At 38.0% G+C, this 21,739-nt stretch overlaps 1 protein-coding gene across 1 annotated transcript; it reads left to right on the forward strand.

The window, feature by feature from the left end:
- Positions 1–1,184: 1,184 nt before the first annotated feature.
- Positions 1,185–21,412, forward strand: march9 (membrane associated ring-CH-type finger 9). The gene is made up of 4 exons (XM_005801901.2): positions 1,185–2,517; positions 15,301–15,456; positions 17,292–17,484; positions 20,127–21,412. The coding sequence occupies exons 1-4, from the start codon at positions 2,185–2,187 to the stop codon at positions 20,450–20,452; spliced, it is 1,008 nt and encodes a 335-aa protein (XP_005801958.1). The 5' UTR covers positions 1,185–2,184; the 3' UTR covers positions 20,453–21,412.
- Positions 21,413–21,739: the final 327 nt, after the last annotated feature.

The following is a 21,739-nucleotide window of genomic DNA, read 5'->3' on the forward strand; positions in this document are numbered from 1 at the left end:
TCTTACTATGCTAATTAATGTGACCTTTTGACCTTGGAGTTTTAGGAACAGCATGGACTGATACACTATTACTGCATATTTTGTGTGCATCTTTTTATCCTTGGTGATTATTGCTTTATACTGGGAACTCTGACTGTTTGTCACCTTATTTACTGGGATTTTCAGTGGTAATCTAAAACAAAGTGAACAGCTGCAGAAATCCAAAGCTCAGGTGGGAGATTCTGCTGACAGGACAAGTTTTAATCATCCACAGTGATGGATTTTATGGAAAAGAGACGAGAAAACAGTCATTACTGAAATAAAACCAAAACTAGTCGCTGTTCCAGTTCAGGAAGGTCAGAAAAAATCAAAACGTGAATCTGACCAACATGAAAAACTGTTTCTGGATGGATGGATGGATGGATGGATGGATGGATGGATGGATGGATGGATGGATGGATGGATGGATGGATGGATGGATGGATGGATGGATGAAAGGTTGGGTTGATGGATGGATGGATGGATGGATGGATGGATGGATGGATGGATGGATGAAAGGTTGGGTGGATGGATGGATGGATGGATGGATGAAAGGTTGGGTTGATGGATGGATGGATGGATGGATGGATGGATGGATGGATGGATGGATGGATGAAAGGTTGGGTTGATGGATGGATGGATGGATGGATGGATGGATGGATGGATGGATGGATAAATGAAAGGTTGGATGGATGGATGATGGATGGATGATGGATGGATGGATGGATGGATGGATGGATGGATGGATGGATGGATGATGGATGATGGATGGATGGATGGATGGATGGATGGATGGATGGATGGATGGATGGATGGATGATGGATGATGGATGATGGATGGATGGATGGATGGATGATGGATGATGGATGGATGGATGGATGGATGGATGGATGGATGGATGGATGGATGGATGGATGGATGGATGGATGGATGATGGATGATGGATGGATGGATGGATGGATGGATGATGATGATTCTGTTTTTTCATTATATTAAAACTTTCGTGAATCTTGTCTCTAATTCGTGGGGTGTGAAAACTTTTATCTGTTTGAAAGCAGCATGGTGGGGTGAAGGGGGGGGGGGGGGCTCCCATTTCATGTGGCGTCTACGTCATCAGTGGGGGTTCGGGGGGGCGATAATCTTTCAGAACCCTGGACAGCGGCCGCCGGTCAGCAGCAGAACCTCCAGCCCGGCTTCCCCTCCGCTCTGCCGGGCGCGCAGCGAGAGGCGCTTCGCCCCCTCCGGAGGAATGGACGGCCCGCTGCCCCCCTCCCTCCCTGTTCCGGAAGTAGCGGCTGCGCTCCGTTCAATCTCCAAGCCGACCATTTCGAGGAAGAAACCCAGCGCCAGCAGTCTCATCAGCACCACATATCTGATCCAATAATCACGCTGCGTGATTTCTCCTCCACGCTGCGTCCCGTTTCCGTTTTGCCTCCCTGCCGCCTCTCTTTCGACGCGGATCCCGCAGAAACGGACATGGAGCCGAGGCGGAAAACACGGGGCTCCTGAAGATGCGGACGCTGAGGGACGTGTTTTTCATCTCGACGTGGATCGTCGAGGGGAATGGCTCCGATTCTTCTTCGTGGACCGACCAGGGGCGCTGCAACGAAACGACGAAATAGGGAGGAACACGATTTGACACCGAGAGACAATAAGGCAGCAAAACCACATCCGAAGCAAACTTGTATTTGATCTTTTTTTTGGATTATGTTTCTTGTCGGGAGTCCCAGATGTGACTGTGTGGATGGCATGTCGTTGTTTCTGCTCCCTGGCTCTGCGCGGCTCTCTCTTCCACTAGTCCGCTCTCTCGCTGTCTTCTGCTTCGGGTAGCAAAACATGTAGGCTGTTCTGTATATACATAAATATCGGTTGCTGCAAGCCCAGCGGCGTTTCTGCAGGAAAAAGAGAAAACAGGAAGAAAGGAAGGAAGGAAGGAGAGGTGGAAGAAAATGGACACCAGTTTGTGATGTTTACTGGGGTGCGGTGGGAGATGCATGTATAGACAGCGCTTGCTGAGTTGTTTGAGTGATGAATATTGAAAGAGTGTGTCGGGAAAATCTTTCATCCGCATTGGCTTAGACACACATGCCATCAGAGGGGATGATAAAGGATTCATAATAACAATAATATCAATAATAAAAATAAAAATAATAAGGATAATAATAATGTTCAAGTATCGGATCCGCATGTTTTTCAATGAACTGAAGGTCCTGGTGTTTATGCGATCCGATTCACGACAGTCCGGCTCAGACACAGATCGACGCTCCACCGCCATGCGGGGTCTGGGGATGGGCGGCTGCGGCTGGCCGCCGTTTGTCGACTGCCATTCCCGGGACGACGAGGAGGAGTACTACGGCAGCGACCCGAGGCCCCGGAGCCTGGCGTTCGAGGACAAAGAGCCCAAGCTGCAAGTGGGCCTGGACGCCGTGTCCCTGACCAGCACGGCCAGCAGCCTGCGGACCCCCCAGTGCAGGATCTGCTTCCAGGGCCCCGAGCAGGTAAACACCCCTCCTCCTCCTCCCGCACCATCGGCGGGATTTGTTTTGTTCACTTTCAATGCGTTTTGGTTTTATTTCAGCTCTGTCCTACATTCCTCCTTCTAACGCCCACATATTCCTTAAATACACACCCGATTGGGGGAGAAAAAGCCAAACAGGATTTGCTTTGTTTCTGATTTTTCTGATTTCGCCTCCAGAGCCTTGTACAGCCTGTGCCGCACAGCTTCAGCATTGTGCTTTTATTTCTCCATCCTCCAACCCCCCACCACCTCCTTCCACGTTCCTCCTCTAATAACATGATCCGGTTATCTCAATAACACTGTTTTCATAAGTGATCTAGTCAGCGGCGGAGAGCGGCAGCATGTTTCCCACACAATCTGAAATCTGGCCAGCATGGCAACAAAGAAAGTTAGCCAATTAGGTCTGCTGCGCGATGACAAACAGGGTGAGAGCGACTGAATATACATGAGTCACAATCATCCTCCCAAGTGGAGGATGATTGTGCTTCGGCGTGTGTCACAGGGATCACATGATGGCCACTCATGTTTGACCATAATGACAAATTAATTTAATGTACCATTGTGCGTAATCATTGGGTCGTTTGAGTTTGTTTTGGATTTTGTTATTATTTGTGTTCATTAGCTCTAGATATTAGTTCCTCATTGTTCTACTTCAGTTCCTTCTTAGTGATTCTAGTTATGTTTATTTCTTGTGTCTAGTCCTTTTCTTTTCTCTAGTTTTTATTTTTCATGTGTTTGGTATTTTTTTTTAGATTCATTTCCTTTTCTCTCTGTCTCCCCTCACCTGCTACCCATTAGCTCATCAGTGCAGCTCTTTTGTTCAGCTTTCAACCTTCCGGTACTCCAGCAACTCATCCTCAGACACTCCTTGCTGGTTCCTCTTATTATAACCTGCTATCTTCCCTGCTTTATTCCCTGTTTCCTGTTTTCATTTTTCTGTGTTTTATGGTTTTTGTTCTGCTTTCTGTGATTTTTGTAAGTTTTTTTGTTCATTGTTTTTATTACATATTCCTCACTCTGTGTTTGGTTTTGTCATCACTCATATCATGAAAGTTGTTAAGTGGAAGGATTTTTAAAATGTAGTTTTCACATTTTTTAACAAATTAAATCTGAAGAGTGCGGCATGCATTTGTACGTCCAACCAATTAGTCACCTAATTATAGAATTGGGTGGTAACTAGTTACCTTCTCTTAATTACATCTACTGGAGTAACTTTTTTGAAAATATTTACTTTTAGGAGTATTTTTACTACGTTGTGCTTTTTACTTTTACTTATAATTTATAATTTTGTTATGAAGTATTTCTACTCTTACTTGAGTAAAAGTTCTGGATTTTCTACCCACTGAATGAAACACAAACATGTTTTAATCAAAAAAATCACCAGACACAGACACACACCTGCAGTTTTTCTTAAAGTTTTGCAAGATTTATATTGAAGAAAACTGATTTGGAAAAAATTTACTTTGCCTGATTTCTATTATTTTTTGTAACTTATATCAATTATTGTCTTTTTCCCTTTAAAATACCAAAGTATCCACTTCATATTTAAAACTGATGACATTCCAGGGAGGAAATTCAGTTTTCTGATCCAGATGTTGTGGAGCCGGGATGCATCCAAAGTGACATTAGTGAGATTATTCACACAGCAGGCAGAGCGACCCATATCCAACGTTTTCATGACAGTATGAAAGGCCCAGTTCTGATCTTTATACCTGTCAAAGAAATCTGATTTGTGCTACTTTCATACGTCACATATTTTCCAACTTTTGAGTCACTGTCTTGAAACATGGCTCATAATTGTGCACAAAAAGTAGTGAGACATGTAAACAATGACTAAAAGGTTACAGAAGGTCATCACTATTAGTTGTGTTTATTTTTTCTTACCTTCTTCTGTCTAATGATCTTGTGACGATACTCTCAGCTCTGATTGCTCAAGAACTTTAAAATTGATCCGTAGATGGTGGCGTCCATTTTTTTCCATAAACAGAGTCATTGTTCTTCTTCTGTGCTTGTGGGTCCCTTTGGCGTCATTAACTATTAGCACAGAAGTCTGATTGCGGTCGGGTTTAAACATTAGTATGAATGACCATGGAAAAAATTAAAAAATCAGTGCTGATGGGACGATGGATGGAGCTAAACTCTGAGACGATGCTGGAAGACTGACTGAGTTTCTAGCTGGACAACCATCCTAAACATAGAGCCGCTGCTACAAAAGTAATTTTTATTAAAGTGTATCCATGTGGCCCAGTCAAAGTACAGACTTCAATCTAGTTCTCTCTGTCCAATCAGAATGGGCCAAAATGTCACAGATACGTCTTGATAATTTGTAAGAAAAATTAAACTCTTTGCACACTTTAGTTTAGCTACAGATAAATATTGTAAATTAAAAAAAACACATGCATAATAACATGTAAAGTCTAAAAGTTTATTTTGTTATTAGACACTCTGTGAAAAGTGTATTATTCAATATGCAGCACTAAATATCATTTTTGTTGCCTCTACCTTCATTCTCAGGCTTCAAAGTGGCTATGCTAATGCTATCAGTTTTACAGCTAAATTAATAATCAAAATTATTAAGAAATTAGGAATAATGTTAACCAACTTTTGTATTCACATAAATATCTCACTGGATAAATGAGGTTATTATAATAAAAATATGAAGGGAAAACAGCAGTTTTACTGTGAGAAATGCCCACATCGGCATTCTTTCACCTCTAGAGCTGTTCTTAGTTCCTGTTGAAACAACATTATTTTCTTTTACAATAGATAATTTCTCTGTATTGCTTTATTTATGCAAAAATGTTATTTTACTGCTTATATTTGAAACAGAAAAGCAATAATCAATCTATTCCGTTCTTTGTCAGTTCTACTACTAATTAAATATTCTAATTTTTTACAGTTATTTACATAAAATTCAGTGCAGGTTTGATGTAAACTTTCATACTGCTTGAAAGTATGAAAGCAGTACAAACTTGTACAGCTTCAATTCTGGAGCCCTATTTATAAGTCTCCTTTAAACATTAAAAATTAAATAAATTGATAAAAAGTCCCTCAATTTCAAGGTTTTCAGTCTTGCCATGTAAAAATAGTTTTCCTGAACAAACCTTTAAATTTGACCAATTTAAAAAGTTTCTTCAAAAAGTTAATTATTTATAGAAATGTATTAATTTCTACACAAAAAAGATCCAAAACTTATGTTAGATGCAGTCATTGCATCTAACATTGTGTTTCTAACTTTGTATGATATTCCCCCAGAAATTTGGGACAATATCGATGTTAAGATTGCTTTTATGACCAAATATACTGATATTTACTAATGTTATATATATTTTTCTCCTTTTTATACACCATAACACGTGTACACCACCTACTTCGCTTCTTTTCTTCCATCAGTTACCCCACAATGCTGCGTAGCAAACAAAAACCACAAATGACAACAAGGTTGATATATTTAATCCATACAAACATTAATTAATCGTACCGCTGCTAAAGTACTGTTTTACAATTAATATAGTCATAATAATGTGCTCTGCAACATTTATTGTTAATTTTATGCCACTGACTTGGTGCAAATGGTATCACCTGGACAACAGTCATGTGCTTTAGCTGATACACAAAGGCTACATTCACACAAAAGATCCTGATGCTAAATTGGGAATATTTCTTTTTCTGAAATCCAATTTTTTGTGGGATCGTTCAGACAGTTGCAGCAGGTAACTTTTACAAAAATCTGTTTTCTTTTCCATATTTGTTAAAACTGTCCTTACAGTAATCTATGAGACAGATAATCTGTGAAAAGATCGATCTCCTCCACTGCCTCCCTGTGTTTCTATTGCCATCTGAAGTGTTGCTGCGCTCTCCACCACCAATCTTAGTGCTGTCAATCAACCTCGTGTACTCGATGCTAAATGTGCTAAAGGCAGAGAAACAACTCACTGTTACAGCAAAACTATTTATACCCTTTCATTGGTGGCCATGCTAACTAGCCTTAGCATTTCTGTCAAACTCTGCTTACGGGAAGGAGCTGTGTCATAGCAGAGAATAAGAGGGAAGGGAGATGCATGTACATGGGCATGATTGACAGCGCTAAGACCTGCCTCTTGGCTCTAATTGGTTATTTCTAGCTAACTCTGGGAGAAGGCAGGAAAGCTTGACTTTTTCACAGATTATCTGCCTGACTTCATTCTGTCATAACGTGATTGCAGTTTCAACAAATATGTAAAAAATTATTATTTTTATAAAAGTTAACTACTGCTGTATTGTTCTTTCATCTAAAGGCCTCTACTTCGGTTAACAATTATTTGGTTACTAAATTAATTGATGATTGTTTCAATAATCAATTCATCACAATTAATCTGATTAATTGTTTCAGGGTCAGTGTAAAAACAGGGATGCTGGGATATTTTTACTCAGGATAATCATGTCGGCAGAATCTCACGCAGGCCGGATAAGACTCCAAACTCTTCTTTTTACTCCGTGTTGTGTTCGAGTCTGAAGAAAAACAATAACCATCGCGCGTCTTTGAACTGCGGCCAAATGCTGGCCTCACCAGATGTGCAGAAACCTGTGCCGCCTGGATCAGCAGGTAGCTCCCATCCACTGAGATAATTAGAAACACTGTAAATCCTGCAGGAACACAGATGGATATTACCATTTAGTCACTTCTCAAAGATAGGCATCCAGTGTTATTACAGCCCATGTGCTAATATATGGCATCTGCCCTGGAGTTTGGGTTGAGAAACAGTAAATTGCAGAGCCGCAGGATGCAATTTGAATATCTTACCTACGTTTTTGGCTTTTGCACACAAGAATCCAGTCTGGATTGCTGTCCATGCCCACTCACACACATCCCCTTAATAAAAAGGTTAATTTTAATTTGAAATGAACCTTTTTGAATATCCTACCTAAGTTTTTGGAATATGCAGACAGGAATCAATCCTGGATTGCTGTCCATGCCCACTCACACACATCCCCTTAATAAAACGGTTCATGTTGTTTCGGCTTCAGACTCTCCGGCAAGGTGACTCATCAAGCAACGTGGCTCTTAGCTGCCTCTTTTAGCTTCACAGACAAAGAGCGAGCAAACAAAGCACCGAGGGAAAACCCAGAGCTGCGCTACTACAACATCAGCGCCTTGCTCTCATTTCGGCTTTTGTTTCTGCCACCACAGCTCTTTACCTCCTTGGGCGCAAGGAAGAAGGAGCTCACGTTTGCCATTTCGTTCTTATTTCATTATTCAAGTAGGTCACAACAGGGGCTGGGGATCACGTCGCTGTCAGCGGGACAATTACCGACAGACGTAATCGCCCGGCTCTGCGGGCCGCGTTGAGCACGAAGCCTTATTAATTGTTTGTCAGACGTGTCAGCGCGCGCTCTGGATGGAGAGCCTAAACCCGGCTTCGTCACAGAAGCAGGAAACATCAGGAAATGTTCAGGACAGGGCAGTAAAGCTTTTAGAGAGGGAATAGCTACAAAAAACGTAAAAAAAAAAAAAAAAAGTTCTATCATTTATTCTGACGGCTAATCGAGTAATCAGATAAAAATAAATAACAAAATATTGAAAATATTTATATATAGTTTTATATGTATTTTATATGTATATAAATACATAAATTTCATAAATGTATATATTTATTGATTGTGTTTCACATCTATGTCTTCATCTTATTGAAGATGAACACGTTCCTTTCTGTGGTGTATTCTTTAAGAGGGGGCCATGGTCCCCCTTTGCCCCCCCTTTGGGGTCGCCACTGAACAGAAGCTTTTCCTTCAGGCTGAAAGGAAGAGAAACAACTGGAGTAACGGGGGAGTGGAGTGTGAGGTGGCCTTTTCTCCCAGCAGCGTGTTTCCAGTAGCGTGCAGTCTGGAGCTCATGGGGGCCACTTCCACACAAAAAATGTCTCGTCTAAAGGTTGCAGACCACTCTCTTAGTCATGAAGTGACACACCAAATTAACACCCTTGTGCTCTGTGAAGTGGCCTCCAGGGACAAGCCCACGCTTCATCATCCAATGTGGGGGGGTTTTATGGATGTGTAAAGGGTCAGCGTTTGGGGTGGGGGGGTTTTATTACTATTTTAAGGTGGATTTTTTTTAGCTGTAGTATTTCATTTCCACTTTTTAGGTCAGCAAATACCACATGAAAGACATAATGAACTGACTGGAATAGAATATCTTAGACTATCAGCTTCTCAGCTGCACTTTACTGGAAATAGACGAATTAAAATGTTACGAAAAAGATCCCACAGAGAAAATTACAGAACCATCAACAGTTTTAGCATCCAAACAAGAGTCAAAACCTTAAATATAAATCCTATTTTAGCAGCATAAACACACACTGGAACAGAAATACCTCTCCTTTAATTTGCATACATGTATTCAGTTACAGAAAGTCATTTCAGTTTATTTATACAGCTCCAATTTGCAAAATTCAAAAAAAGTAATTTCAGTTCAGTTGATCTTAGTTGTCAAACAGCACATGATCGTTGTTATATTTTTTGTTTTACAAGAATAAAGTTATGATATTAGCAGAATAAACACACAATATTATCAGAAGAAAAATCCCAAAGTGACATTTTAATGCAGCGCTAACGCTAAACTGCATTTTTGTATTGTTACCACTGCAAAAATGTAGTCAGTCATTTTTTTGTGTAGTAAAAATAATTACTGCTTTATTATTATAACTTTTTCTGGTATTGTTTTGTAATAATTTGACTTTATTCTAATATTACTACGACTTTATTCTCGCATTATTACGTCTTTATTCTGGTAATTATGACATTATTCATATTATAACATCATTATGACGTTATTCTGGTAATGTTATGATTCTATGCAATGTACTATTAAAATTTTATTGTTATATTACTTTATTTAGCATAACTTTATTCTAATATGACTTTTTTATAATATTTGTTTTTATATATTTTTCTGGTAGCAGCTGCTATATTTTTGTATTATTACCATTTTATTCTCTTATTATTTTACCTTTATTCTTGTACGAACCTTTACTCATAAATTATGATTTTATTCTTGAAAAACATGACTATTGTCATACAATTTTTTTCTAATAACATGATTACTATATTCTTATATTTTTTTACTTTATTGTCTTACAATTTTATTCTCCTGAATTGTGACCTTGTTCTTTGTTATCTTATGACCTTATTATCATAATTAAAGGTTAAAAACTAATTTTTAGCCTGTCCCTAATACTCCATCGTACGCCATGGGTGTGTGATTGCACTAATTGAGAAAAAATAAGAAAATTAAGATAAAATGGAGGCCAGTTATCTAGAAAAATAGAGATAACTTCATGCCAAAACCACTTAGCTGCAGCTCCTGTTATCATCCTGGAAGTTGATAAAATAATTAATCCTCTTGCAGCACCTCCAGAAATAAGGTGGACAGAAATCCACACTCACTTGTTTACTTCTTATGGATTATATGAATTTAATTATATGCCATTAAGTGGCTTGTTCCACTTGAAAGTTGAGCGTTTGTACTTCCAGATTATAGTGATTCACACAGTGATGGGGAACAGTGTGTGAGGGGGTTAACAAGTCCCGCTATTGTAGTGGGTGACATGTTCCCACATCACAATGAGCGCCCGGTTTATTTTGAACGTCTGCCACATCCACCATCCTGCTGTCCTAAATACGCGGCAGAACAACAAAATGTCTGTTTGATCGCAGCTGAAAATAGTCACTAAAAATCTGGATCTTCTGTTTCGGATCAAGCTGTTTTAAGAAGAAGGATTTAGTAAAAATGAAAGCATGCAGACGCTCTTTTTAAATGATTTATGTGCTCATTTCAGTACCACTGAAAAACAGAAGAGTTGTGTTGTGAAATATTAATATTCTAGTGATTTTGAAGCAAGAAGTCACTTCTTTCTCGTCTGTTTATTGTTTTGTTTGTTTAAATGATACGATTTGTGACCTTTTGCTGGTTTTACAAGCCGTACGACCTTTCAGTGAAGGAAAAGACTATAAATGAATAAAAACAATCATTTACAAACACAATCTCTATGAAAGGTCAGATTCTGCTTTAAGGATTTAGATTTAGTCATTTTAGGGTGTAAAGATATTTTCCTTCAGATTAGTTATTATCCTGAATGATGTGTTTATTTTGTACTTTTAGTGATTTATTTCAACAGTTTCAATCCCATAGTAGTAACTAGTTACATTTACTCAGTTACATTTACTTCAGTAACATTTTGGAAAAAATTACTTTTAGGATTAAAAATATACTCCAACTACTTCCTGTCATTTTCTTGTTTGTTGTTTCCGCCAGCCTTGACATGCAGCTGCTGATCCTGTGGCTCATGTGACACAAAAAGCGTTTCCATCGCAGTTTTGCAAAATAAATAAATTTTGATACGGCCAACAAAACCACCTCATACTTTGCCAAAACTTTCTATCAAGAAACAAGAGATTTTTTTTTTTAAAATTGGGACTTTTCCATTCAGGAAATTTATGTTCAAAATGTCAAATTGCATAATTATGTGGTCAATGGGAACACAGCTAGTGCTAACAACTGCAGGCTAATCAGATTCACTGAGGCTGATGGGAAATATCAAATCAAGATTAAATGCTGGAAATGTTTCCACGTCTGCATGGAAAACATTTTGAAATTATCTTGATTTCAACTTCTAATGGTCACCAAACACTAAACACCATCAACAAAACAGTTTGTGATATCTTCTAAATAAATTCAGTTACTTGAATTATTGTTTTGATACAATCAGTGATTACTTCATATTAATAAGACCTTATGTTTTCATTTTGCTCTTGGTTATCGCCATGACGAATGTGCAGCTTTTGAGCTCTTACGTTTTTATTATACACTCTTACACGCTCATTTGCAGACCTTTCTATGACAACTTGACATTTTAAAAATGTTTGCTTTCATATGTTTTGTATTAAGTCCCTCATATATATTCTGACCTTCTCTGTGTTGTCTTTATAATGTCAGCAGGCAAGTTGTTTTAACGTTTATAAGTGGCATGTGGCTCATCTGCCAGACTCTTTCTCATGACACTGTGGGACACTTGCATTGTTTTTTATATAAGTCAGAAGGTCAAATGAGCCAGATGGGAGAACCAGGGTGCAGACGATCAGGAAAAGCGTTATTTGTGTCACTGCAGGTACAGTAATTCACTGCCAAGTGAACGTGATAAGAAGCCACTTTATTTTTCTGAATCACCATCTGTAAATTCTGGCTTTTTATATAATTGGCCCAGACAGAAATGAACAGACGGGAACCTTCCAAATCAATCCTTTTTTAAAAAAATATAATTTAAATTGAAGGAGTTAATAGAGTGGATCACAGCTCAGTTTATCTAATCATCTGAATTGTATTGACAGTCATTTTGTTTAGCTAACAATCAGTTCCCTTCCAATATAAGTGATCAGAAAGCAACACTGGTAGGCACTGCTAGCTAAAAAGTGAGTTGTGCTAACTAACATTAATTCTGCTAATGCTAGAGCACTATACCAACACAGAAATTAGCATATGTTCATGCTAATGATAAAGCTAAAGCGCTAATTTGGTTTCAGTTTGTTTTTTTACATATTTGTTGAAACTATCACTATTTCATGATGGTATGTTATGAGAGAGATCATCTGTGAAAAAATGTAGCTCCTCCACCTTCTCCCAGTGCTCCCAGTGCTAGTTAGAAACAACCAATCAGAGCCAGGAGGCGGGTTGTAACGCTCACCCCCCTTGCTCTCTTTTACGCTGCAGCAAGCGGAGAGGCCAGTTAGCACAGCTCACCGAAACAGTTTTCCTGTAACGGTGAGTTGTTTCTCCTCCGTTAGCACAATTAGCAGGGAGTACATGAGGTTGATTGACAGCTCTAAGACTGTCACAACATGGCGACACTTTTAACAAATATATGAAAAACAAACATGTTTTTATAAAAGTTACATACTGCCAGAGTTGGGAAGTAACTAGTTACAGTTTCTAAATTACATTTACTTGAGTAACTTTTTTGAGAAAATTTACTTTTAGGAGTATTTTTACTTTTACTTGAGTAATTTTATTAGGAAGCATTGCTACTCTTGAGTTAATTTCTGGAAAAATTTCCATTTAACTTTATATTTTGGTATGTCTGATGATGTAATTTTTAAATATTAAATGATTGATAATTTGACCACTTACTCAGTACTTGAGTATACTTTTTACCAAACACTTTTTTACTCTTTAAGTAATTTCTTGGACGGATAATTTTTACTTTTACTTGAGTACATTTTTGGGTACTCTACTCATCTCTGTTTGTCTGTAGTGTAGCTTTAATTAATAATTTCTTAAAGTGGAAGCTATGTTTTCATTAAATTAGATAAAATTTTCCCTTTAATATCATCAAGGAAAGTGTATTTACTCAGACACCTTTAAAATTTGTTTTATGATGTGAAACAATGAAAAGTGATAACGAAACCAAAAGAATAAGGGAATATTTGGTATTGTTATCACATTTTGAGCCAAATTGTGTCATTGTTGATTCTGGAATCTGCGTAAGTTGAGTTTTTATGAATCGATTTCGGGTTCAGAAGCTCCTCTCAGTCCACCTGCCTGCCCTTGAAGCCTCCACACTCCCCGCTGTTGGTGCAGCGTGTTAAGTTGCCCCTTTGCCAAATTCGCTCCACATCAAGCTGTGTCCTTTCATTGACTCACTGGTGATTCATAATGATTATTCTCCCAGAACAATGCTCTTTTTAAAAACAGTTTCAGCGAGTGGCGCTGGGAGTCAAGTGTAAAGTAAAAGTGCGGTGGAAGCAGAGCCGTGCGAGGACATGAGGACCGTGATGCAGAGCGATGGTGACAGCCTGGATGCAGTCAACCTGAACGTGTTGGACGGGCCAATAGGCTTCAGGTGCTGCTGCGGTGCTGAAGAGACACTTTGGTCCTAAAGACTCTCCAGCCTGCCTTTTAAAAATAAACACCTGACTTGGTTTTCTGGAAGGTTTTTGTCCCGTTTTATAGTGAACTGATTGACGTAGATGCAGAATTAATATATTTAACCAGGACAAAATTATTAGATCTTCTTATAATAGAAAATTTTGTCAACAAAATCTATTATTTATCTCTGACTAACCACATTTTTAACCACACTTTTTGTTTTCCCTTGCAAGAATAACATACATGCTGTGACTTTTACTCAAAAGTATTGAGAAAATTGAACAAAATTGATTACATTTTGTTAAAATTTTGTTTCCAATTTGGAGTGAAGATTCCATTTTTCTGTCAAACCAAACATCCAAAAATCAATCAGCTACTGCTGACCACTGCAAGTACAATGTCCAAAATCTTGAAGGTTACAATTTATTGTTTATTTTTCTGGTCTGGCAATAGACAACAATACCTTTTCCATTGTTTTTTTTCCTGCTTCTATACTTTTTGCCATAAATTCCTTTACCTTAATATTTCGCTATAGTTATTCCTAACTTACAAAAACAAATAAATAAACGGTGAAGCCTTATAGCTGCTGGCAGGGTGCTGCAGTCTGTGGTAAAAGCAACATGGTCACGTATCAGTGGCCATGTTGACCAAAAACATATAAAATTTGTCAAATCTCCTTAAAATATTTGCTGAAACTAGTTAAATAAATTGTTTGACCATCCTGTGTCCTATTAGAAATATGTTACAAGATAAAAAATATTTACTCTCCTTTCAATATATAGGCTAAGACTATGCTAACTGTGTGCTAACAAAGGAACAAAATTCTTTTCAACATGTGCTAGGCTATGCTAACCAAAAAAACTGAAGCCATTTTCTGCTCTTTTCAGTCTGTACAAGGCTAATCTACTAAAACTATGTAAACTGTTTCCACTTTCTTAAAACTCCATTCTGCTACGTTAACAAAATAACTAGCGTCACTTCACACTCTTTTCGAGATGTATATGGTTAAGGTGCACTTTTGTTATTGCAGAAGGTGCTGATACTGTGTGCTAGGCTAAGCTAACAAAGGAACAAAGGTCACTTCCTGCTCTTTTCAAAATGTACAAGGCTAAGCTAATACAAGAATCAAAGGTGTTTTCCACTATCTTAAAGCTGCATGCTAAGCTAAACTAACATAAGAATTAAAAGTCACTTCCTGCTCTTTTTTCAGGTGTTCTAGGCTAAGCTAACTAAAAAACTGAAACAGTTTCCTGCTCTTTTCAAGTTGTAGTAAGCTAAGCTAACAAAAAGACTGAATGTCTTTCTGTCTTCAAAGTATGTGCTATGCTAAGCTAACGAAATAACTGAAGCTATGCCCCACTTTTTCCAGGTGTGCTGGGATAAGCTAACCCAAGGTGAAATTTTTCAAATTGTGAAACTCAGAAATTTTCAAGATTTTTTCAAGAAAATTTCAGAGTTGTTTTTTTTCTGACATTTTTTTATTTTTGGACTATTGAAACTAAAACTTCTGAAGATTTTTTTCTAGAAACATTTTAGCCTTTTTGGTGGAAATTTACTCCTCCTTTCTTCCTAGTATTTACAATACATCTTTGCCAAAACTGGTAATTGCAGCTGATTATTCCAAATATTATTTGCACTTTTGATGATTTGTATGTCCTTAAATCAGTCACATAAATCGCTCCATTCAATGGCGAAAATGTTAAACTCAGAGCAGTGTGAGGTAGTAACCAAACTCCATATTTTGTATTTTCTTCATTTGAAAATAAATGTTTCTTTCTGGCTTTTCCAGACTTCCAGCAAAAGTCCTGCTTTTTCATTGTAGGAACAATCTGAGAATCTCTTGGGGGTTTTTTGCGTTTCCTGCAGGGGGAGCTGCTGAGTCCCTGTCGCTGTGACGGCTCTGTGCGCTGCACTCACCAGCCTTGTCTCATCCGATGGATAAGCGAAAGGGGCTCCTGGAGCTGCGAGCTCTGCTACTTCAAGTACCAGGTCCTGGCCATCAGCACCAAGAACCCACTGCAGGTAACACTGAATATTTGGAAACCAAACAAACACATTTTTCATTTCATTTCTTTAAACAAATCTTAAAACAAAAAGATTTTCATATGGAAAAAGACATTGGAGGATAAAAATCCTGTAAACACAAAAACTGAGGAAAAGACTCTGTTAACTTTAATGTCTTCAAATTAAACGAAGGAAACATTCAGGAGTAAAAGAATACATAAAGAAATACAACTAACACTGACCTTTTATAATAAAACACTTTTCAGTTTTGCTGGAACATATCACAAACCTTTCCTGGTGTGAAGACCGTTTGCCATATTGTGCTGACAAATTTCCCTCTGCGTCACCATCCGTCTGCCCGTCTTTTCAGGCGCACAGAACAAAACCTATTGAGAAGACGTGTCTCTTGATTTAAATATGCTGGCTTTAAAATGAAAAAAGTTTGACAAAAGTTAGAATTTCTACTTATTCACAAATCTTTGATTTCATATTTTAGAACAAAATGCTGTACATTCATATATACATTTTATATTTTGTGTTTTTGTTTTTGGATTCTCACTAAACCAAACTGGACACTGTACATTTTCCAAAAATAACTAGAAATGACTGTGATTCATGGTGCCAAAGCAGAGGCAATGTGCAGACAAGCATAATTGAATATTTTAATAATCAAAAACGAAACTTGCAAACTCAGGAATAGTAGCAAGAAACAGGAAAAAGTGGACATGGAATTACGCCAGGAACTTGAAAAGCCGTGAAACGAGGTGTAAAAACAAAGAATCTGGGCCTGAAAACTGAAAGGAAGAGTCTGATTGAGGGATCAGGTGAAAGACAAGGGAGTGTTGAGCTTAAATCAATAGAAATTCAGAGAATAAAAACATGAGAGAAGCTGAAAAGAACAGAAATTCTCGACCAAATTTGCAGCATTTGTTGCATTTTCAGCTGCTGCATTTCTCTTTCACACTGCGCTGAGTCAAATGATGCAAACTAGTTGAACAACCTTTTCACCTTTTCAAGTCCTGATGTGATGTCACACTTCAGGGAACTGTGTGGCTGACAGCCATCTTGGTAGGTACCTGTCATGACAGTTACTATGGAGTTGCTATGACAACAACAAACAAGTCACAAGCTTAGATCTAGCTCTCTCCTCGTTCCTAACTAACTTATAAACAATATAAGTGCATCACAACTATTACTCGATTCCAATTTTTGAGTACTGTGTAACACTAAGATAAATATCAGTGATATTTACTGTAATATTTATTGCCAAACTAGCTAAATTAGCCCAGCTAATGTAGCTTTTATCTGCTACCAGAGAAATGTAGCCCATGTGTTTGTTGCTAACTGTACTTACTAACTGAACAGTCACCAGAACCGTTTCATTCACACACAGTTTGTCCTTCTTTTACAAATCTGTTTAAATATTGATTGTATCTGTCCATGGATTTCATGTTGTGATTCTCCTCCATGGTGTACGCTCTCCTTGTGTTCACTAAGTAGTGAACTATCGTCAGACATGTTTCCATTCTCTGTCTCATACGGGTCGATCCCGACAGCAGCCATTTTGTTGATATATATTTCTCTTGTGCATTGGTGAAGAGTGTCAGTATATTTTCTTTTTGTTGGTCTCAAAGACATGCAAGTTCATTTATGCTTTGCGCTGCGCTTGCCTACCAATTTGGCACGGATCATTTCTGGATCAGACTTGTGGGAAATATGTAGGTGTTCATCAGATGCCCTAAAATTCTTGGCATGCTTTTAATATATTTGTCAAAGTGTCAATTTTCTCTTGCATACGTGATTGGATCAGTTTTTTCCCAGCTCTTACACTCAGCCTCTCCTCTGTGTTTCAGTGGCAGGCCATCTCCCTGACTGTGATCGAGAAGGTGCAGATTGCAGCGATAATCCTGGGTTCCCTGTTCCTCATCGCCAGCATTTCCTGGCTCATCTGGTCCTCGCTCAGCCCCTCTGCCAAGTGGCAGCGTCAGGACCTGCTCTTCCAGATCTGCTACGGCATGTACGGCTTCATGGACATCGTCTGCATAGGTAACAGGAAGGCGTGACGCAACACCGACACCAAACGGCGCAAACGTACAATCAGCCTCTAGCAGCTTAAGGAGAGCCTGCAGGGAGAAAGCTGAGGAGCTGAGCCAAGAGGGAAAAGGACGAGGGCCACTAAAAACAAGAAAAGATTCTTGTTTTGGCTTCTTTTCCCAGGAATTCTGACTTTAATCTCAGAATCTTTACTTTTGCATAGTTCTCATGGACACTTACTAATGAGTTGCTATGACAATCACTTTTTTCCTCAGGAATTCTGACTTTGATTTTGAGAATTCTGACTTTCGCCCTCAGAATTCTAAAAAAAAAAATTCTCAGGAATTCTGACTTACATCTCAGAATTTGGAATTTAATCTCAGAATTGTGACTTTTTTTCTTTGGAAGTCAGACTTATATCTCAGAATACTGAGCTTAATTTGAAAATTCTCACTTTAATTTTAGAATTCCAACTTTATTCTTCAAAATTCTGACTTTTTTCTCAGAAGTTTTTACTATTCTTTTCAGGAATTCTGACTGTTTCACAGAATTTTGACTTTTTTCTCAAATTTCAGATTTTTTGAAATAATAATAATAATAATATATTCTATTTGTATTATTATTTGTATAGCACTTTTCTAAACACTCAAAGACACTCAATACATGAATTAATTAAAATTACAAACATTATAGGGCATAAAACAAAATGGCAAAAACTTGTACACATAGCATATTTAAAGAAAAAATAAAACACGCACAAAAAGCAACAAAAAAATCAACACCTTTTTAAACTCTGTTCTGAAAAGCTGTGTTTTAGATGTAATTGGAATAGGGATCGTTTTTCAGAATTCTGACATTAATTTCAGAAGTCTGATTAAAAAAAAGAAGTCTGAATTTTTTTTTTTTTATCATTATTGGCAGTGATCCTCTTCCGTAGAGCTGCATTACACCACAACAAGAGTAGCACAGAAACAGGAGCCACAACCAAAATGTTAATCAGGTTGCATTATGCAAGGACAAACTAGTGCGATAAGGCAAACATGTTCTCAATTTACATTTCGGAGCTGTGCAGAAAACGCAGGCAAGTTGGCAGATGGTGCAAAGGAGGAGACAACAAGCTCCCTAAAAGCCAAACAAATTCTGATGATGTTGCAGAGTACAAGAGACTGTTTTAAAGGTGTGACTGGGTCAACTGTTCTTGCGTAATTATGAGCCGCCTGAGTCAGACAACACTGAGAACAGATGGCATGAGATATCTGCGCCGTGATTTTTGCCAACTGTCTATTCTCATCCACAGACGAGCTTTCTGAAGCTACTGGATCTATTTAGCAAAACATTTGCTGTAGGGCAGCGAGAATTCACCAGCTCCAATTCAATTAGGTGTTTTCAAGGTTTGGAAAGTCCTTGAAAGTGCTTGACAATCCAACTGCACGGTTTGGTAGTAAAAGCTTGCTTGAGAGCTTGCTTTCTTTGCTTAAAGCAAGCTCTTATGTTTTGCTGAAATTTTACTTGTATCATGCAATAGAAGCTACACATAAATCTTTGGTAAAATATTGGGGGTTTTTTGTTTTGTTTTTCTGTACATTTTTATAGGCCAAATAAAATTATTTTTTTTCTCACTGTCTGAAGTTAAATCAGATTAAACTTCCCTTGTTTTATGTTAGATAAAATTATTTCTATTTGCTGAAATTCAGAAAATTTTGCAAGAAAATTTTTTGTAACTTTCTTTGTACATTGTTTTTACATTAACACGATTTGTTTTGATTGTTTTAATATAATGAATATTTATTATTCCTCAATGACTTGTTGATCTGTGTTATTGAAAGAAAGATTGGCTCATATTTTACATGTTAAAGTTATTGAGATTGGTGGACATTTAGTTAGTTTAAGTTTTAATTTTATTTCATTATATTTTAGATTATCTTGTCACTGTTGCAGCATGTAGAATCCAATCACAAGACATTATTAGTAACAGAGTAGGCCTGAAACGATTAGTCAGATTAATCATGATGAATCGATTATTGAAATATTCACCAACTACTTTAATATACAGATTTTTTTTTTAATTGCCATAATAAAGACACATATTTATTAAACCTGTTGCTAGTTTTAGACAAATAATCTGTGAACAGATCAATCACCTCCTATTGCTGTCTGAAGAAATGCACCACTCCCAACCAAAAACAACCAATCAGAGCCAGGAGGCGGGTTTTAGCGCTGTCAATCAAACTCATGTACTTGTTGCTAAATATGCTAATGGTAGAGAAACAATTTGCCATTACAGGAAAACTGTTTATCAGTGGCCATGCTTACTAGCCTTAGCATTCATCAGGCTCTGTTAGCTGCAGCGTAGGAGAGAGAGCGCGGCAGTGTGTGGGTGATTGGCAGGTGATTGGCAACTGTCATGAGATAGTTAGAGTTTCAACAAATATGTAGAACCAATATTTTACAAATGCATTTTGCTGCAGCTGTCATCTTATTTATCAGAATTGATTAGAAAAATAACTGTTGGTCGCAGTCCTATAACAGCAATATATTACATCATATAATAGTAAATTGATTTGTACTGTTTTGATCGAGTGCTGGAAAAGTTTTAAAGTTTCCTTGGAAAATACTTGAACTATCCCGAAAAGTAAATTTTCCTCTCCCCCCAGGCCTCATAATCCACGAGGGATCGTCGGTGTATCGAATATTTAAGCGGTGGCAGGCTGTCAATCAGCAGTGGAAAGTACTGAACTACGAGAAATCAAAAGACTTGGGCGACCCGGTGAGCTCCAGCAGTAAGACCGGCGCCCGCGGCTCCCGCGGCAACCCGCACGGCCTGGCCAGCGGCGGCCGACAGAGCAGGCGGCTAAGAACTATTCTGAACCACCACTGCGGATACACCATCCTGCACATCCTGAGCCAGCTCAGGCCCAACGACCCGCGGATCAGCGCCGCCGCCAACCGGGAGGTGGTGATGAGGGTCACCACCGTATGAGACGGGCCTGCATCAAGCGGCGGAAGGACGTATGGACCTCAATTTGAAAAAACGACAGACTCATTTGGCAACAGGAGCCCCGCGTGGGACCGAACGGTGCCTGGAGCATCAACAGACTGAAAACACATGAGGATTTCTCCTCTTGTTTCGTACAACAAAAGGAAGACAGATGCTCCTTTTCAATAATTAAAGAACTGATGAAAACATGGAAGTATTAAAAGACATAAAATATGAAATGTATGATGGTGGTGATGGGGCGGGGGGATTATAGACAGGCTTTATAACCTGAAACTGAACAACAAAATGGGTTTTTTTTAACTCAATATCAGGATGCACAGGAACATTTCGTCTTTGTTTTCTATCCTCTTTTTTTTTTACTCACTTTGATTTTGTACTGATGTTTGAGTTTAGAAGAAACCGTGTTTGGTAACTTCACACATGCCAAACATTTCCAGTCGACTATGTAACGAGCTTAACATTTCTACAAGCCAACTGATGCTGGTAAACAGACCGAAAGCTGAGAATAAAAACATCCATGAGGGCAAAAATAACTTTCAAAGAACAATAAGTCATTAATAAAAAAAAATTTTAAAAACCAAAAAAAACGAAAGAAAAAAAAGAAGTGAGAAATTTTTCAGTTATACTTAACCTTTCTGCAATAAAAATACGTATGTACATTTCACAGGGAATTTTTGCATGGGTATATAATTTTATTCTTCATCACATAACATAAGCACATGACAAATTTGCTCTATTTCGAATGGTGCTTGCCAAAATAAACACTTTAAAAACGTCTGTTTTCATTGCACCACATTTTTGTCAGAATGAGAAATGGCTGTGTGTTAGAGCTACTTCAGCTAAAATACAGGTTGTTGCTGCTGTGTGCTGATTCAGATTTGATAACAAGTTAAGTATTGGATTAAAAATTGGGGTCAGATGATCTCTAACCTCTGAGTCTCATTCAGTGTCTTCTTTTGGTTTCAGTCAATGTTTTGTCATTTTTCTATGGAACATAACAATGACGTTCACACAGCAGACAAATGCAAATCCAATTTTTTCTTATCAGTCTGAATGTCCGAAAAATCTTATTTGTGCCACTTTCATATGGGGAAGTAAATCAAACATGTATCCAATAGTTTTCAAAGGATCTTGCCACATTTCACCTGAGTTTTATGTCTTTAACGCGAGACATGCCTCATATTTCTGCACCAGAAGAAGCCAGACACGATAAAGACGGACGTAAACAATGGCTGAAAATTATAATTATGAGCTCATAAAAGCAGTTTG

The sequence above is a fragment of the Xiphophorus maculatus genome, chromosome 1 (assembly GCF_002775205.1).
Source record: "Xiphophorus maculatus strain JP 163 A chromosome 1, X_maculatus-5.0-male, whole genome shotgun sequence".
Taxonomy (NCBI): domain Eukaryota; kingdom Metazoa; phylum Chordata; class Actinopteri; order Cyprinodontiformes; family Poeciliidae; genus Xiphophorus; species Xiphophorus maculatus.

What these genes read in the sequence shown, in the direction of transcription:
- march9 (XM_005801901.2), top strand. Translation starts at nt 2,185, where the DNA reads ATGTTCAAGTATCGGATCCGCATGTTTTTCAATGAACTGAAGGTCCTG. An exon ending in GCTTCCAGGGCCCCGAGCAG is followed by an intron (nt 2,518 to 15,300) that starts GTAAACACCCCT and finishes CGTTTCCTGCAG; the next exon opens with GGGGAGCTGCTGAGTCCCTG. An exon ending in GCACCAAGAACCCACTGCAG is followed by an intron (nt 15,457 to 17,291) that starts GTAACACTGAAT and finishes TCTGTGTTTCAG; the next exon opens with TGGCAGGCCATCTCCCTGAC.